This window comes from Carassius auratus, chromosome 9 (assembly GCF_003368295.1).
Source record: "Carassius auratus strain Wakin chromosome 9, ASM336829v1, whole genome shotgun sequence".
Classification (NCBI taxonomy): domain Eukaryota; kingdom Metazoa; phylum Chordata; class Actinopteri; order Cypriniformes; family Cyprinidae; genus Carassius; species Carassius auratus.
The window spans coordinates 34443062-34463061 of NC_039251.1; the positions used below are offsets into that span (position 1 = coordinate 34443062).

The 20000-nt window shown below is 46.7% G+C and overlaps 1 protein-coding gene across 1 annotated transcript in view; it reads right to left on the reverse strand.

Annotated features, from left to right (window-relative positions):
- Positions 1-20000, reverse strand: part of LOC113109130 (mitogen-activated protein kinase kinase kinase kinase 4-like) — a 50799-nt gene that overhangs the window by 26555 nt on the left and 4244 nt on the right. The window contains exons 3-5 of the mRNA XM_026272696.1: positions 10370-10426; positions 10124-10249; positions 1-55 (exon numbers count right to left, since the gene is read on the reverse strand). The exon at positions 1-55 is cut by the window's left edge and continues 56 nt beyond it. Coding sequence (XP_026128481.1) covers positions 1-55; positions 10124-10249; positions 10370-10426 — 238 coding nt within the window. The remainder of the gene's footprint in view (positions 56-10123; positions 10250-10369; positions 10427-20000) is intronic.

Sequence of the window (20000 nt, forward strand, 5' to 3'; positions counted from 1 at the left end):
TAGTGTTCTTCACCAGATCTGTGATCGAACCGGCTCCACAGAACTCCATCACCAGCTGCAAGAGAGATGCACTGCTTTACTGGACACACACACACACACACATATATATATAAATGTCTATAGACCCAGAACACAGAACTGAAGACACAGTGTCAAACACAGCTATCATCTTGACGCTGACAGTGATAAAGCACAACCCGACTCTCTCTGAACATCACATGCAAAGGGGAGTGTCTCATAGTCATACATCATAGTCTCGTTCTCCAGATAGTATAAACGTGTGATCTTCTGATTATAACTGAAGCAGTCCTGCAGGAATCCACTGAGAACGCATTAAGATCCTGTGTTTCACTGCACTGACTAAAACAGACTTCTTTATGATTGGTCATTAACAGACCATCACCACTCCTTCAGGTCTTTTCTTCATTTCTAAAACTTTTTTTTCTAATAAAATTTTTTGTTAGACTAACTTTTTTTTACCCAACCTACTACATGCGATCTGATCAGTTGTTCAGGGTCACCGGGAGGATCTGGAGGGCCAAGGTGGAGCAGATGGCTCAGGTGATCGAGGAGATGGTCCTCACTGAAGAACACGAGATCCAGATCCAACTCCTCATATACCTAAACCTACCCGTCTCCACCCCCTGATATGGATACAACCACGCCCCTGGATCTTGTGTTCTGCAGTGAGGGCTACTGGCGACTGAGACAGAGGCAGGGATTCGGAAGTGGAGCCGAAGCGACAGAGGAATGAGGATGAGCCTGACAGAGCCAAAGAAGTGGAGTCCCAAGACAACGGATGGTCGATGACAGACCAAGGCAGAGCCCGGCGGAGAGGAGGGAGTTGGAGGCACTGGGCCGACGGGCCAAGGCAGAGTCTGGAGTCAGAGTCTGGAGGCAGAGAAAACTGTGGAGCCACTGGGCCAACGCGCCAAGAGACTGGAGGCAGTGTACGGGACTCAGAGACTGGAGGCAGAGTCTGGAGGCAGAGTATGGGACTCAGAGACTGGAGGCAGAGTCTGGAGGCAGAGACTGGAGGCAGAGTATGGGACTCAGAGACTGGAGGCAGAGACTGGAGGAAGAGAAAACTGTGGAGCCACTGGGCCGACGCGCAAAGAGACAGGAGGCAGAGTATGGGACTCAGAGACTGGAGGCAGAGTCTGGAGGAAGAGACTGGAGGCAGAGACTGGAGGCAGAGTCTGGAGGCAGAGACTGGAGGCAGAGACTGGAGGCAGAGACTGGAGGCAGAGTCTGGAGGCAGAGACTGGAGGCAGAGTCTGGGGGCAGAGAAAACTGTGGAGCCACTGGGCTGACGCGCCAAGAGACTGGAGGCAAAGTATGGGACTCAGAGACTGGAGGCAGAGTCTGGAGGAAGAGTCTGGAGGCAGACACTGGAGGCAGAGTCTGGGGGCAGAGAAAACTGTGGAGCCACTGGACTGACGCGCCAAGAGACTGGAGGCAGAGTATGGGACTCAGAGACTGGAGGCAGAGTCTGGAGGAAGAGTCTGGAGGAAGAGACTGGAGGCAGAGACTGGAGGCAGAGTCTGGAGGCAGAGACTGGAGGCAGAGACTGGAGGCAGAGTCTGGAGGCAGAGAAAACTGTGGAGCCACTGGGCTGATGCGCCAAGAGACTGGAGGCAGAGTATGGGACTCAGAGACTGGAGGCAGAGTCTGGAGGAAGAGACTGGAGGCAGAGTCTGGAGGCAGAGACTGGGACTCAGAGACTGGAGGCAGAGACTGGAGGCAGAGTCTGGAGGCAGAGACTGGGACTCAGAGACTGGAGGCAGAGACTGGGACTCAGAGACTGGAGGCAGAGTCTGGAGGCAGAGACTGGGACTCAGAGACTGGAGGCAGAGTCTGGAGGCAGAGACTGGAGGCAGAGACTGGAGGCAGAGTCTGGAGGCAGAGTCTGGAGGCAGAGACTGGAGGCAGAGACTGGGACTCAGAGACTGGAGGTAGAGACTGGAGGCAGAGACTGGGACTCAGAGACTGGAGGCAGAGTCTGGAGGCAGAGACTGGGACTCAGATACTGGACGCAGAGTCTGGGACTCAGAGACTGGAGGCAGAGACTGGAGGCAGAGTCTGGAGGCAGGGACTGGAGGCAGAGACTGGAGGCAGAGTCTGGGACTGGGACTCAGAGTCTGGAGGCAGAGACTGGGACTCAGAGACTGGAGGCAGAGACTGGAGGCAGAGTCTGGAGGCAGGGACTGGAGGCAGGGACTGGAGGCAGAGACTGGAAGCAGAGTCTGGGACTGGGACTCAGATACTGGACGCAGAGTCTGGGACTCAGAGACTGGAGGCAGAGACTGGAGGCAGAGTCTGGAGGCAGGGACTGGAGGCAGAGACTGGAGGCAGAGACTGGAGGCAGAGTCTGGGACTGGGACTCAGAAACTTGAGGCAGAGTCTGGAGGCAGAGACTAGGACTCAAAGTCTGGAGGCAGAGACTGGAGGCAGAAACTGGAGGCAGAGTCTGGAGGCAGAGACTGGGACTCAGAGACTGGAGGCAGAGACTGGGACTCAGAGACTGGAGGCAGAGTCTGGAGGCAGGGACTGGAGGCAGGGACTGGAGGCAGGGACTGGAGGCAGAGACTGGAGGCAGAGTCTGGGACTGGGACTCAGATACTGGACGCAGAGTCTGGGACTCAGAGACTGGAGGCAGAGACTGGAGGCAGAGTCTGGAGGCAGGGACTGGAGGCAGGGACTGGAGGCAGAGACTGGAGGCAGAGTCTGGGACTGGGACTCAGAAACTTGAGGCAGAGTCTGTAGGCAGAGACTAGGACTCAAAGTCTGGAGGCAGAGACTGGAGGCAGAAACTGGAGGCAGAGTCTGGAGGCAGAGACTGGGACTCAGAGACTGGAGGCAGAGTCTGGAGGCAGAGACTGGGACTCAGAGACTGGAGGCAGAGACTGGAGGAAGAGACTGGAGGCAGAGTCTGGAGGCAGAGTCTGGAGGCAGAGACTGGAGGCAGAGTCTGGAGGCAGAGACTGGGACTCAGATACTGGACGCAGAGTCTGGAGGCAGAGACTGGGACTCAGAGACTGGAGGCAGAGACTGGAGGCAGAGTCTGGAGGCAGAGTCTGGAGGCAGAGTCTGGAGGCAGGGACTGGAGGCAGAGTCTGGGACTCAGAGACTGGAGGCAGAGTCTGGAGGCAGAGACTGGGACTCAGAGACTGGACGCAGAGTCTGGAGGCAGAGACTGGGACTCAGAGACTGGAGGCAGAGACTGGAGGCAGAGTCTGGAGGCAGGGACTGGAGGCAGGGACTGGAGGCAGAGACTGGAGGCAGAGTCTGGAGGCAGAGTCTGGAGGCAGAGACTGGGACTCAGAGACTGGAGGCAGAGACTGGAGGCAGAAACTGGAGGCAGAGTCTGGAGGCAGAGACTGGGACTCAGAGACTGGAGGCAGAGTCTGGAGGCAGAGACTGGGACTCAGAGACTGGAGGCAGAGTCTGGAGGCAGGGACTGGAGGCAGGGACTGGAGGCAGAGACTGGAGGCAGAGTCTGGGACTGGGACTCAGATACTGGACGCAGAGTCTGGGACTCAGAGACTGGAGGCAGGGACTGGAGGCAGGGACTGGAGGCAGAGACTGGAGGCAGAGTCTGGGACTGGGACTCAGAAACTTGAGGCAGAGTCTGTAGGCAGAGACTAGGACTCAAAGTCTGGAGGCAGAGACTGGAGGCAGAAACTGGAGGCAGAGTCTGGAGGCAGAGACTGGGACTCAGAGACTGGAGGCAGAGTCTGGAGGCAGAGACTGGGACTCAGAGACTGGAGGCAGAGACTGGAGGAAGAGACTGGAGGCAGAGTCTGGAGGCAGAGTCTGGAGGCAGAGACTGGAGGCAGAGTCTGGAGGCAGAGACTGGGACTCAGATACTGGACGCAGAGTCTGGAGGCAGAGACTGGGACTCAGAGACTGGAGGCAGAGACTGGAGGCAGAGTCTGGAGGCAGGGACTGGAGGCAGAGACTGGAGGCAGAGTCTGGGACTGGGACTCAGAGTCTGGAGGCAGAGACTGGGACTCAGAGACTGGAGGCAGAGACTGGAGGCAGAGTCTGGAAGCAGGGACTGGAGGCAGGGACTGGAGGCAGAGACTGGAAGCAGAGTCTGAGACTGGAGGCAGAGACTGGAGGCAGAGTCTGGGACTGGGACTCAGATACTGGACGCAGAGTCTGGGACTCAGAGACTGGAGGCAGAGACTGGAGGCAGAGTCTGGAGGCAGGGACTGGAGGCAGGGACTGGAGGCAGAGACTGGAGGCAGAGTCTGGGACTGGGACTCAGAAACTTGAGGCAGAGTCTGTAGGCAGAGACTAGGACTCAAAGTCTGGAGGCAGAGACTGGAGGCAGAAACTGGAGGCAGAGTCTGGAGGCAGAGACTGGGACTCAGAGACTGGAGGCAGAGTCTGGAGGCAGAGACTGGGACTCAGAGACTGGAGGCAGAGACTGGAGGAAGAGACTGGAGGCAGAGTCTGGAGGCAGAGTCTGGAGGCAGAGACTGGAGGCAGAGTCTGGAGGCAGAGACTGGGACTCAGATACTGGACGCAGAGTCTGGAGGCAGAGACTGGGACTCAGAGACTGGAGGCAGAGACTGGAGGCAGAGTCTGGAGGCAGAGTCTGGAGGCAGAGTCTGGAGGCAGGGACTGGAGGCAGAGTCTGGGACTCAGAGACTGGAGGCAGAGTCTGGAGGCAGAGACTGGGACTCAGAGACTGGACGCAGAGTCTGGAGGCAGAGACTGGGACTCAGAGACTGGAGGCAGAGACTGGAGGCAGAGTCTGGAGGCAGGGACTGGAGGCAGGGACTGGAGGCAGAGACTGGAGGCAGAGTCTGGAGGCAGAGTCTGGAGGCAGAGACTGGGACTCAGAGACTGGAGGCAGAGACTGGAGGCAGAAACTGGAGGCAGAGTCTGGAGGCAGAGACTGGGACTCAGAGACTGGAGGCAGAGTCTGGAGGCAGAGACTGGGACTCAGAGACTGGAGGCAGAGTCTGGAGGCAGGGACTGGAGGCAGGGACTGGAGGCAGGGACTGGAGGCAGAGACTGGAGGCAGAGTCTGGGACTGGGACTCAGATACTGGACGCAGAGTCTGGGACTCAGAGACTGGAGGCAGAGACTGGAGGCAGAGTCTGGAGGCAGAGACTGGAGGCAGAGTCTGGAGGCAGGGACTGGAGGCAGGGACTGGAGGCAGAGACTGGAGGCAGAGTCTGGGACTGGGACTCAGAAACTTGAGGCAGAGTCTGGAGGCAGAGACTAGGACTCAAAGTCTGGAGGCAGAGACTGGAGGCAGAAACTGGAGGCAGAGTCTGGAGGCAGAGACTGGGACTCAGAGACTGGAGGCAGAGACTGGGACTCAGAGACTGGAGGCAGAGTCTGGAGGCAGGGACTGGAGGCAGGGACTGGAGGCAGAGACTGGAGGCAGAGTCTGGGACTGGGACTCAGATACTGGACGCAGAGTCTGGGACTCAGAGACTGGAGGCAGAGACTGGAGGCAGAGTCTGGAGGCAGGGACTGGAGGCAGGGACTGGAGGCAGAGACTGGAGGCAGAGTCTGGGACTGGGACTCAGAAACTTGAGGCAGAGTCTGTAGGCAGAGACTAGGACTCAAAGTCTGGAGGCAGAGACTGGAGGCAGAAACTGGAGGCAGAGTCTGGAGGCAGAGACTGGGACTCAGAGACTGGAGGCAGAGTCTGGAGGCAGAGACTGGGACTCAGAGACTGGAGGCAGAGACTGGAGGAAGAGACTGGAGGCAGAGTCTGGAGGCAGAGTCTGGAGGCAGAGACTGGAGGCAGAGTCTGGAGGCAGAGACTGGGACTCAGAGACTGGAGGCAGAGACTGGAGGCAGAGTCTGGAGGCAGAGTCTGGAGGCAGGGACTGGAGGCAGAGTCTGGGACTCAGAGACTGGAGGCAGAGTCTGGAGGCAGAGACTGGGACTCAGAGACTGGACGCAGAGTCTGGAGGCAGAGACTGGGACTCAGAGACTGGAGGCAGAGACTGGAGGCAGAGTCTGGAGGCAGGGACTGGAGGCAGGGACTGGAGGCAGAGACTGGAGGCAGAGTCTGGAGGCAGAGTCTGGAGGCAGAGACTGGGACTCAGAGACTGGAGGCAGAGACTGGAGGCAGAAACTGGAGGCAGAGTCTGGGACTGGGACTCAGAGACTGGAGGCAGAGTCTGGAGGCAGAGACTGGGACTCAGAGACTGGAGGCAGAGTCTGGAGGCAGGGACTGGAGGCAGGGACTGGAGGCAGGGACTGGGACTCAGATACTGGACGCAGAGTCTGGGACTCAGAGACTGGAGGCAGAGACTGGAGGCAGAGTCTGGAGGCAGGGACTGGAGGCAGGGACTGGAGGCAGAGACTGGAGGCAGAGTCTGGGACTGGGACTCAGAAACTTGAGGCAGAGTCTGTAGGCAGAGACTAGGACTCAAAGTCTGGAGGCAGAGACTGGAGGCAGAAACTGGAGGCAGAGTCTGGAGGCAGAGACTGGGACTCAGAGACTGGAGGCAGAGTCTGGAGGCAGAGACTGGGACTCAGAGACTGGAGGCAGAGTCTGGAGGCAGAGACTGGGACTCAGATACTGGACGCAGAGTCTGGAGGCAGAGACTGGGACTCAGAGACTGGAGGCAGAGTCTGGAGGCAGGGACTGGAGGCAGGGACTGGAGGCAGAGACTGGAGGCAGAGTCTGGAGGCAGAGACTGGGACTGGGACTCAGAAACTTGAGGCAGAGTCTGGAGGCAGAGACTGGGACTCAGAGACTGGAGGCAGAGTCTGGAGGGAGAGACTGGAGGCAGAGACTGGAGGCAGAGACTGGAGGCAGAGACTGGGACTCGAGACTGGGACTCAGAGACTGGAGGCAGACACTGGGACTCAGAGACTGGAGGCAGAGACTGGAGGCAGAGACTGGAGGCAGAGACTGGAGGCAGAGACTGGGACTCAGAGACTGGAGGCAGAGACTGGGACTCAGAGACTGGAGGCAGAGACTGGAGGAAGAGACTGGGACTCAGAGACTGGAGGCAGAGTCTGGAGGCAGAGACTGGGACTCAGAGACTGGAGGCAGAGTCTGGAGGCAGAGACTGGGACTCAGATACTGGACGCAGAGTCTGGAGGCAGAGACTGGGACTCAGAGACTGGAGGCAGAGACTGGAGGCAGAGTCTGGAGGCAGGGACTGGAGGCAGGGACTGGAGGCAGAGACTGGAGGCAGAGACTGGAGGCAGAGTCTGGAGGCAGAGACTGGGACTCAGAAACTTGAGGCAGAGTCTGGAGGCAGAGACTGGGACTCAGAGACTGGAGGCAGAGTCTGGAGGCAGAGACTGGGACTCAGAGACTGGAGGCAGAGACTGGGACTCAGAGACTGGAGGCAGAGTCTGGAGGCAGAGACTGGGACTCAGAGACTGGAGGCAGAGTCTGGAGGCAGAGACTGGGACTCAGATACTGGACGCAGAGTCTGGAGGCAGAGACTGGGACTCAGAGACTGGAGGCAGAGACTGGAGGCAGAGTCTGGAGGCAGGGACTGGAGGCAGGGACTGGAGGCAGAGACTGGAGGCAGAGTCTGGAGGCAGAGACTGGGACTGGGACTCAGAAACTTGAGGCAGAGTCTGGAGGCAGAGACTGGGACTCAGAGACTGGAGGCAGAGTCTGGAGGGAGAGACTGGAGGCAGAGACTGGAGGCAGAGACTGGGACTCAGAGACTGGAGGCAGAGACTGGAGGCAGAGACTGGGACTCAGAGACTGGAGGCAGAGACTGGGACTCAGAGACTGGAGGCAGAGACTGGGACTCAGAGACTGGAGGCAGAGACTGGGACTCAGAGTCTGGAGGCAGACACTGGAGGCAGAGACTGGGACTAAGAGACTGGAGGCAGAGGAAAAGGTATTCTCCAACCATGATGATGGGAGGGAGGGTGGGCACTTCAGAGCCTCCGGGCTCTCAGGGCTGGTGAGCACTGCCCACACACACCAGATCGAGACTCCTAGCCCCGGGAGGACGTCAGACAGGGGAATGATAGGGCTGGAAGACAGTTCAGGGCAGACTGGTAGGTCCAAGGAAAGTGGGAGTAGAATGAGCATGTCCAAATATTTATCTGCCTTCTAGTCTATAAGGTCACCTTCAAAGTCCAGCAGTCCCAGATACACAATAAGCTCCATTTTGGCTCCATGCAGTGAGGTGATGGCGGGCTGGGCTCTGGATCCAGATGCTCTCCAGACACCGGATGATCGCCTCCCTCCAGTTCAGACCAGTGGTGTCAGGGAGGTCAGTGGGCCGATCCAGAACAGTGAGATCAGCGCAGTGAGTGTGAGAGTTTGTGTGTGTGTGTGTGTGTGCTCTTCTTTTTGTGACATATCAGGACACATCTCTGTATAATGACATGGGTATGACACAGGTATTACAAGGAGAGAGTGACTTATGAGGACATAACCCATGTCCCCATTTTTCAAAACACTTATAAATCATACAGAATAAGTTTTTTTGCGAAAGTAAAAATGCACAAAGTTTCCTGTGAGGGTTAGGGTTAGGTGTAGGGTTGGTGAAGGGACATAGAATATACAGTTTGTACAGAATAAAAACCATTACACCTATGGGATGAACACACTTTACACAAAAACAAACGAGTGTGTGTGTGTGTGTGTGTGTGTGTGTGTGTGAGAGTCAGGGATGGAAATTATCTTTGTCCACTGGCCACTGTGTCAGATGGATTTCTAAATCTACCACCAATTAATGTTTTTACCAACCACTTTCTTGTTTTTAACGGACAATGAGTAACTGCATGTGAAAATTAATACTACAAGATCTACAATACTTAAGCAGTTTATTTAATCTCAAGTCTCAGTGAAATTTTGACATACTCTCTTTCAGTGATGCTCAGATGTTGTCTATCTAGGCAGCTTATAGGTTTAGAAACAGCCGACTCTTGCAGAAGCAGCTCATTCTCAGCTCTGTAGCACAACCGATGATACACTGCACTCAACTCTTCTAATGCACAGAAACATTTTTACCACATTCTAAACTGTTTTCCTACGCATTAATAATGCTGTATTAAATTCACTAGTATTTGTATGTGTAAGTGGAAGGTTTTTTGTTTTTTTTTTGTGGTCGAGGGAACACTCCACCTGTTCAACACTGTATCACTAAAAGAAATCTCGCCTCGCAAACTTTTACGCCATTGACAAACGAACACACAGCATTTTCATCGTTTTTACGCGTCTCGCCACGCCAGAGCTGTCAAACACGTGTAGCCACACAATGTTGTTTCTACATAATAACTTACAAACCTCTACGGACACCTTGGCAATCGCCATTGGCTAGTAATTATTTTAGTTTACTCGCCAGTCAGTCAAGCTTTATAATAATCAAGTATCATTTAAGAATAGAACTTTAGTAATTAGAAGTAAACTTGATAACCATGTTTGAATGATTATTAGTCGTTTTAACTGAACATTTTAACTGCACTGGTGGTGGTGCTTTTTTGGTCATTCAGTGTTTCTGTAAAAAACATACTAAAATACTGATAAGATAATAATAATATGATTCCTACCAATAAAAACTATAAACACTAAGGATTACTAAGGATTAATGAGCTGCTGGATTCATGAATATTAATTAGGTTTTGTGCGTTCGCTCGAACTGATTTGCTGAAATCAAAACAGGGACGTAATCGTCTGACGGAGAGTCAGATAGTGTTTGCGAGTGAAAATATCTGTGCTAAACTTAGCCTCCAACTAACATACTGGCGAGTAAAATCAGACAATTTATTAGCCATTGGCTAATATTAGACATCATTTAGTAGCCAGAAGGAAGATTTATTGTTATTTACCCTCCACGGTGGCCTTACCGCCACAACACAAACTCACCCACATTTGGCTGGTGTGAATGTGTGTGTGTGTGCGCGCACGTGTGTGAGTGAATGTGAATGTGTGTGTGTGTGTGTGTGTGTGTGCGCGCATGTGTGCGCGTGTGTGTGTGTGTGTGCATGTGTGTGTGTGCGCATGTGTGTGCGCATGTGTGTGTGTGTGTGTGTGTGTATGTGCGCATGTGTGTGAGTGTGTGTGTGGTTGTGTGTGGTTGTGTGTGTGTGTGTGTGTGTGTGAGTGTGCGCGCATGTGTGTGAGTGTGTGTGTGGTTGTGTGTGTGTGTGTGAAACTGACCCACAGCTGGTCGTCGTGTCCTGGAGGACTCTTCTTGATGAATGCACCGTAATACGTGGCGATGTTTCTGTGATGAGAGTATTTCTTCAGCATGTTAATCTCCAGCTTAATCTCCTCTTCTTCATCCTGAGGACACACACACACACACACACAGCAGGAGTTTGTCTGAGTACAGATGTGCAGTACTTCCTGTTGTTCATTGATTCACTGGTTTTGTTGGACACACTGTGAGCTGTGTGCACTTACTTCAGTCACGTCCATGACTTTGATGGCCGCCAGCTGCCCGGTTTTGACATGTCGACCCTGATCAGAAACACAGAGCAAATCAGTTAGAAAGAAGCAGATGAATGGATGACAGCAGGGTCAGTGCCGCTGTATGTGAACGGACAGGAGTTCTCTTCACTGTGAACAGCCCTGATCCTGATCCTGATCCTGAGCCTCGACTCATGTGCTTCAGACAAACTCACAAACTCAGCGGCTCAGGCTGATCTGCTCAAACCAAATGAACAGCTTCGAGAGCAGAGATAACGTTAAGAATAGCTCACATCCATGAGGCGGAGGAAAGAACCACAAATATAAAAACAGCACCAGCACAAAACAACTCACTGACACTAATGGAAGAACAATCACAACTTCACAGGACTGTGTGTTATTTATCAACTCAACAGAACTTTCTTGTCCTTTCTGCAGGTTTTACACAAACCTTTATGTCTATTTGTCTTTCACACTGTCAGCTGTCTTCTTTTACCCATGTTTCTGGTGTAAATGATGAGCAGTGAGGTTAAACGACATCAGATCTGAACTGATATACAGCAGAAACTAACGAGTGTCACTCTTATTTCCCTCTTCAGTACTGTTTACAGTTTTCAACTCAATTCAATTCAATTTTATTTGTATAGCGCGCAAAGCAACTTTATAGAAAATTACGTTTCTACAATATTTAGTAGAAGCTTATAAGTGGTGACTGTCAGTTTGTGTGCATTTGACAGGATTTTTCAGATGAACATTATTACCAGCAGTTATTATATGATGCAGTCACACTTGTAGCAATATTTGTTAGTTCTGTTGTTGATTCAGGGTCAGCATCATCTGGGGTCCTCTGAGGGTCAGCATCATCTCTTCTCAGGTGTTCTGGATCCAGACTGGAGCTTGTCTAAATCCTAGTTACCTAGTTCACCAAGCATTACTTGACTGCTTGGTGAAAGAGATGTGTTTTTAATCTAGATTTAAACAGAGAGAGTGTGTCTGAACCCCGAACATTATCAGGAAGGCTATTCCAGAGTTTGGGAGCCAAATGTGAGAAAGTTCTGCTTTGAAAGGATCTGTACTGTTTAAAGTTCTCTATAAATGTATATGGCATGTCCTGAGGATGACGGGGTGTGTTAGCTGCTAAACTAGCATGGACTCATCATAACAGGCTGATTTCTTCAGAAGATTCAGCACTGCTAGTCAAACTACAGACAGCATTGAGTCACTCAGGTTTAGCATCCCCTGCCATGACAAATCCACTGCTTGTGACATTTCTACACAAATTCAGCCTTACTGCTGGTCAGAAACTCTTTCTGTCAAATCTCCGTTCTCCAATATCAGTTCTGGGTGGGGATTTTAACTGCGAGACATGTCCCTGTCTACACTTTCATACTCAATAAAACCAGCACTTTAACATGTGCACCAGTCATCATCAGAAGTATGGTGTGTGCTTTGATCTTTCAAAGCATTTCAAAGAGATTTGAGAACAAGACCTTTCTCAGGGTATATACAGCAATCCTTAAGTTAAATTTACTACTTTTTAATACCTTTTTCACTACCTTCAGAATATTTTTTAAAACCATCACGACACTGAATTGCAAGTGTTAATCAGCGACCTTTCTATTATTTACACAGATTTTGACATATATAAAATACAAAAAATAATAGATTTAGAGACTGATGTTGACAGCATATTGCACATTTATTTCACTTAGTAAATAAAAATAAATCAAATACCATAAAATGTGCAATGGAGAAAATGGATAGACCGAACAATAAGCCTGCCTGTTAGTGTTGTCACGGTACCAATATTTCAGTATTCGGTACCGATACCAGTGAAAATCCACGGTTCTCGGTACCAATTTCGGTACCAAAGCAAAACACAAAAATTTGCTAATAAAAAAAAAAAACTTTTTAGCACTAAAAATAAAACCAATGCCATTCTTTATACTTATTTAGAATTGTGTTTAAAGTTTTTCTACAAGTTATATAATTATGAAAAACAGTAAACAAGTTTCACCCAAATTTAATTTGTCTTTTAATTTATCAAATTTAAACATTTTATGTTTGGTAAATAAAGGGGATTTGCTATTAAAATTAAAACATGGGAGAAATATTGAGATTTTTTTTTTTTTTTTAAATAAAGTTTTTTATTTTTTTGCAACAGTGTTAGCAGTATCACATACGTTTTACTAAATAATAGTAATATTTCTAGCACAATGCCCTTATGTAAAAATTTTCTTTTAGGCCTAATGAATGCATATTTGTCATTTTGAAATTTCTATTTGCCCATTAGCTCCGCCCACTACCGGAGAAACCGGTATGTCTTCTGATTTTTCGAAAATATTTTGACAGGAGAAGACAACATATGCTGAAATTAATGCAAGCGTCATGCGCTTCAGTCTATGTAGTAAATAAACCTGCACGTCTCTGTCATTCATTAATTCACACAGAGACGCGCAGAACATGGATTTATATTTCAAACAACTTTTGCGGCTTAACATTTACAGATACTGGTCCATATGGAGATTTGATTTGATTAATTTATGCATTCACAAATTCCATGACTGTCCATATTAAAATGTAAGTTTCATTTACATGACTGGATTTTGAGATTCCGTACTCCTTTTCTGCTTCGCGGAAATCATAGCGTTGTATGCGTCAAGAACCATAGACAGTAAAAGAAATGGACACAGCGACCCCATTGGAACTCAATTGAGACAAATGAAGCCCAGTTTTAGCGTTTTTTAGCACTTCCGTTTCTGACGCGCAGACTCAAACGAAACTTGACGACGTCAGCAACCTGTCTGACAGCTGTAAATCTTCTAGTAGCTGTGCGTGCAAACTGCCATCGTTAATCTTGCAGAGACGGCGAGCTTGAGCGGGGAGTTCTTTGGCGTGAGTGAGCAGGAGTAAGTATTCTGATTAATTATTTTGTATAGTATTTTAAAATGTAACGCCAGTACGCCATATTAAGTTAATTGCCTGCGAGCTTCTCCTCCTGTCTGTACGGTAATGCGACAGAGAGCCGAGTGGTTATGACGCAATCGTTAGCCTATTTTTTACAAAAACTGTTCATACGGGGCCATAATGTAACATAGAAGGTAATGGAGCCCTTTATACATTCTCGTGTATCTTTAGAAATAAATAATGGACCAACAGAGTCTTTAAACGCCTCAGATGTAAAGTTATTCGCTGTCAAAGTGACGCCAAAATGAATGGGAGTCAATGGGATGCTAACGCAAGTGAAGTTCTGCTAAAAGATGGCAGCCCCCACCCGACTTCAACTTCCGGTCGAGTTCCTTGCCCCTTGTCAAGAACCGGGTTTGAACGGGACCTCGGTACTACCGGTCGTTAACCCAGCTATTAGAAAACTTGCATTTGTCCATGAAGACGACGATGGTTGTCCAGTCATTGAAGATATGCCTTGAAGCAAGTCTAAAATAAAACGTAAGCCAGCCACTTCTGTTGAGCGCGCAGTGTTCTGAGATGATGCCGAACGACCACTGAATATGACGTCAGCATGAGACGGAGACGGAAGATCTTTGATTATGTGCCCAGATATGCTAAAGCCCATATAAACGAACTAACACGAACGCAGATAGAATTTCAATCAGAATAAGACACCTGATAGTCTGGAAAAAATAATACCTAATTTGGAAAAAAATAATACCTCTGAGACCACATTTAACACTTTTAATGGCCTTAAATTTGACCATTTTGATTTATCACTTTTTAATACTTTTTAAAACCCCGCGGACACCCTGTTTCTACTCTATTTCAGATGACCAGTGTTCATACATCTCACACATGCACCAACATTCTGAGGGGCGGTGGCCCAAACCAAAAAAGGGGCACTGTGGTGTGGGTGCTTGTTACAAATATACAAATTAAAAGAGACTGCACTGTTTCTTGCCAAATGTACACTTTTACCGTCATCATGTGATCATGTGTTTTGGAACCACCCATCATTTCTGCAAGACTGTGAAAGGAGAAACACACGGGAGCAGTGGAAGGCACACATTTACTCTAAAAACTTTTTTTGGGGCTTGTCAAAGTACAATTTTAACATAACAGATGTAATGGTTTTTACACCAAATCAGGTTAAACTTATCCAGGTCTAAAATATTTATGATACATATAGGTGATTTAGCAACATAAAACCCATGCAAATCCTTTAGCTAAATATTTGCTTGAACTGGTTATCAAAAGTGGTTATTAAAAAAAAAAAAAAGGCAACTATGGGGCAAAGTGAGCCAAATGCTGTGGGGTAAATGGAGTCAGCATTTTATTTGACCCCACCATAAGGCACTGTGGTTCAGTTAAATCTCTAAATTATAAACTGGTATTTTAATGTGACATTACTGGTTTAGTTTATCATATAAACATATATTGTAGTTTATTTGATAGGGACAGTGTACACATGCACCAAATCCTTCTCTGATAAGAACCAGAACATGCTTTTCATCACATTATAATCAGATATATCTCACCTGTAGTCACTAATGTCCAACAAACTCTCGGTTTAGTCTGGTCTTAGGAAGGATACAACTTTAGTCTTCAACATATGGTTTCAGAAATGCAAACAATTAAATATTGAAATGTAAACATAATTTGGTTGGTTTTATGTTGTTAAAGTTAACTTTATAAAAATAAATATGACGGTTTGAGAAAGGAAATTATTCAATTAGTTTTTTAATTATTAAATATTTCACATTGGTTTGAATCAGATTTGATCAGATGGTCATTTTACACCCAGATGGTGCATCTTACCCACTGCCTCAACTAGGGTCAACTTACCCCTAACCCCGGGCAAACTGAGCCCAGGGAACACTTCTTTAAGAAGCCATATTTTAAGAACTCTTTGTAATGGATACATTCTGATCATTTAAAATGACAGGAATAGATTCATTAGACTGGGATAGATACTTTGATTATACTTCTGCATCATCTTAACTCATCTGAAGATGGCTGATCTTACCCCATTCTCACCTATAAGCATTAGACATTTAATTCAATATTTTACAGCATAAATCTATAGTATATACTAATAAACAACTAATTTAGAACTATTTATAGGCCTACTATCAATATGGTTTTAATTAAATGTGTTATAGATTACTAGTACCAAGACAAGGGTTTATAAAGTGAGAAATATACTTAAATACAAGAATTAAAGTGTGACAAACTGCTAAATATGCTATATGATGATTTACTGGCTGGCTTGTATTCATGTTTGCAATGTTGACCTGTCTTTAGCAACCTCCCTTCTGTTATTTACTGTATACTAGATCTGATCGTGTACAATAATTTGATTAGACATTCTAATTCTAAGACCATGGATATGAGAGAAAATCATTACTGACAAATACAAAAACAAACTAACATATGACTAATTCAGTGAATCATAAACTTTATTATTATAAAAGCCAGCGGGCAAAGCATTACAGTGGTCAATTCGAGAAAAGACAAACGTATTGATCAGCTTTTCAGCCACTGAAAAACACGGGACGCAGTCTTGCAATGTTTCTAAGGTGAAGAAATGATCCTTTAACCGTGTTCTGAACATGAGGACCAAAAGTTAAGTTTGAATCAAATATCACCCCCAGATGTTTTTATTTTGCTTTAAACTCCATAATAGACCCATCCATTTTAAGTTTAAAATTCTAGCTTTACGTATTTGATGGGGTGAACCAATCAGCATAACCTCAGTCTTGTCACTGTTGAGACAAAGAACATTTTGAGACGACCATATTTTTACCTCCAATATGCAATGTTCAAGAAAGGCAGCAGCCGAATTATCACCAGGTTTAGAGTGAATATAAGACAAACTTAAGACCAAGGGATCTTAAAAATTGCCCAAGGGGAAAAATGTACATACATCTGAACCCTGATGAACACCAAACTACACTGAGCCAATGTTGGACCTGTAACCACCCAGGGACACAACCTGCCTACGAACTGATAGATAAGACTGGAACCAATTTAAAGCAGTGTCAGTAATACCAAAAACTATTTCCAGTCGAGAGAGTAAAAGAGAATGGTCTACAGTGTCAAAGGCTGTGCTGAGATCGAGTAAAATCAGGATTGACAGAGAGCCAGAGTCAGCAGAAATTAACAAATCATTGGAGACTTGTTTAACTGTGTCAATACGTCATAAATAGAACAAGGCATCAGTTTAATGTAGGGTTTAGTTGAGTCGCGCCGCGTCCGGTGTAGAGTTACGCCCGTTTCACACATACTCCGTCTGCGGTGCGTATTTTTTTACGCACCCATGTTAATTAGTGGTGTAACGATACGCGTATTCGTATTGAACCGTTCGGTACGAGGCTTTCGGTTCGGTACGCGGTACACATTATGTAACCTAATGGTTTGTTGGACTTATTAATTATATATATTAAAAAAGTGAAATATAATGATATGCGTTCAACAAGGTAGCCCAATAACCCAAACAACGTAACAGGCAACGCCCCTGACACCCCCGAAGAAGAAAAAAACACCAGCTTATATGTTTATGTTAGGCTACTCAGCAGGCGCTCGCTCACTCAGTATGCGCTGAGTGAGCAGGCAGTTCATGCACGGTACGCGGTGGCCAGTAGCTTACAGGGAATCCAAAGTGCACCCAAACACCAGACCTGTTGGTTATTGGAGGATCTTCTATTTCTGGTCTGTTAAACGCATTAGACATTTTGCAACGAGCCTTCAGCGCGTGCTGAGTGAGCGAGCACCTTAGGGGCCGTTCACATATCACTCCTAAAAATGCGTGGAAAACGCTAAGCGCGTCTTTCTCCTCCTTTCCAAAGCGCTCGGACAGAAGCGCCCCTGAGGCGTCTGTCTTTGCTAAGCAACAATGACGTGCTCTCTCCATGAGACGCGGAAATTTCAGCAAAGGATAAATGGATTTGCAGCTCTAAAAATCGCTTGCAGTAGCTCTGCTACTAAATTTATTTTTAAAATTGCAATCCATATACAACTATGATCAGCTGATCCTTCATCTTGGCTGAGCTTTCAACGTTGTTACGGGAAAGGATGAAGCTGATTGGCTAGTTCTTGTCACATGACCCGCGGTGCGCTTGCGGCATTCTGAAAAGTTGAGATGTTTTTACATTTTGCTGTATCTAAAATGTACCGAACTGTGACATCAGTGTATCGTATCGAACCGAACCATGAATTTTATGAACCGTTACACCCCTAATGTTAACGGATTCCAGCGTTCACACTGCACATGGTTGCGGTCCGTCAGTGCGTTCCAGGAGCAGTGCGTCTGCAGCAGTGCGGCGATCGTTTACGTATCGAGTCTATTTGTGCTGTGCTGCATGCGCTGAATTAAAGTCACATTGTTCGCGGTACAAATAAACATGGATCGACACGGAAATAAAGTCATTTCACAATAAATGTATACTAATCGAAGCCTACTGTGTTTCACATGCAACACATGGGTTTTGGATTGATTTAAAACAAGAAAAAGAGCAACTTTAGAGAAACAAGGCAACATTATATATGCACTTTTATAGAGGCTGAAAAACAAAGTTATTTAAGACCCGTTGGATTGAGTGTAATAAAGATTTGATTTTTTTTTATTATAACTGTTTGTGATATCCTAACAAGAAAATTAGGCTAATGTTGTTTAAATGTGTTGCAGCTTGTTTCAGCAACTTATTATAAAAACCTCGCAGTCAAATGCATGAGTAATACGTTTGTTTATATTTGTATTTAAATATGTCTATGAAAGATTGTTACTGTACTGTGATGAAAGATATATATATTTTTAATAATGGACAAATGTTGTGTTTTGTGGCTTAGACCGATACGGATCAGTAGCGGACTGCAAACGCGTGCTGTGTGAGAGCACAATGAGTCCGTGCTGCTTCAGCACAACACACATAACACACTCGGACTGCAGACGCACTGCTGACGGAGTATGTGTGAAACAGGCGTTACAATCAGGGTTGTGTAGGAAAGGTCGGATCCAACAGCAGCTTTATTCTAACAAAGAGCATAGTCAGACAGGCAAAGGTTGTATACCAGCAAACAGTGTCCAGAGGGCAAGGAAAGACAATAATCCAAACAGGCAACCAATAAAGGCAAGCAGCAAAAGATCAAAGGCGAGATAAACAGGCTAGGGTCAGAACAACAAGACTACAAAACAGTACAGTACAAGTACAAGGCTTAACAATAATCAACAAAGTGTGTGTGGATGTGTGTAACTGAGACTGATTAGGTGATGAGAGACAGGTGATTGCAATTGATGAGTCTTGGCAAAGGATTATGGGAAATGTAGTCGAAGGTGAAGTGGCAAGAGTCTGATATGGAGTGCCCTTTAATGAAGCTCGCAGGCACTCCAGCCGGAGATCGTGATATAGACAGTGTCCTGATTATAATGTGTTCTGCTGTGTTCCCACTGTGTTCTCTGCTGTGAAGTTCAACAAATCAGTCAATATACTACTGTGATTGTAGTTTTTTAATAAAAATGTCATTCATATCAATTTATCCCTAATTTCATCATGACCTAGGCCTGGTCTACAGAAAATAACATTTATGTTTAATCTATCTAATATTGTGTTGGTCATACTATACAACGATTTTTAGCTCTTCTTTGTTGAATAATACAGAACATAAAGAGCTTTAAAAAATAATTGCATATTACATTTCAATATTATTAAAAAAAAAAAAAAAATCACAATTATATTATTTTCTAAAATCATTCATCCCTACCAGTTAGGCACATCAACCATAACTCCTTCAAAAACAGCTAGAAGCCTTGGAGTTATGATTGATGATCAGCTGACTTTCTCAGACCACATTGCTAAAACTGTCTGATCCTGCAGATTTGCTTTATTCAACATCAAGAAGATCAAGCCCTTTCTTTGGGAACATGCTGCACAACTCCTTGTTCAAGCTCTTGTTCTGTGGCTGGACTATTGCAATGCTCTCTTGGCAGGTCTTCCAGCCAATTCTACCAAACCTTTACAATTAATTCAGAACGCGGCAGCAAGATTAATTTTTAATGAGCCGGAAAGAATACACGTCACACCTCTGTTTATCAATTTGCACTGGCTTCCAATAGCTGCTCGCATAAAATTCAAGGCATTGATGTTTGCCTACAAAACTACCACTGGCTCTGCACCCATTTACCTAAATTCGTTACTTCAGACTTATGTGCCTCTAGAAGCTTGCATTCTGCAAGTGAACGTCGCTTGATTGTTCATCCCAAAGAAGCAGAAAGTCACTTTTACGGACTTTTAAATTAAATGTTCCCTTCTGGTGGAGTGAACTCCCCAACTCAATCCGAGCAGCTGAGTCCTTAGCCATCTTCAAGAATCGGCTTAAAACACATCTCTTCCATCTTTATTTGACCCTCTAACTTTAACACTCACTGTTCTAATTCTATTCTTTAAAAATCTAACTACCTTTCTAATCTTTTTGTATTCTATTTTCTTTTCATTTATTATGCAATTGTATAAATAAGACCTAACAATAGCTTGCATTATTCTTTTTCTATTCTATCTGTTTTCTTTATATTATATTATTTAAAATCCCATGCTACGTGTACTGTGTTAACCTAACTGAGACTTGTTATAGCACTTATATATCATTGCTCTTTTTGTTGTTTTTGATTGCTTCCACT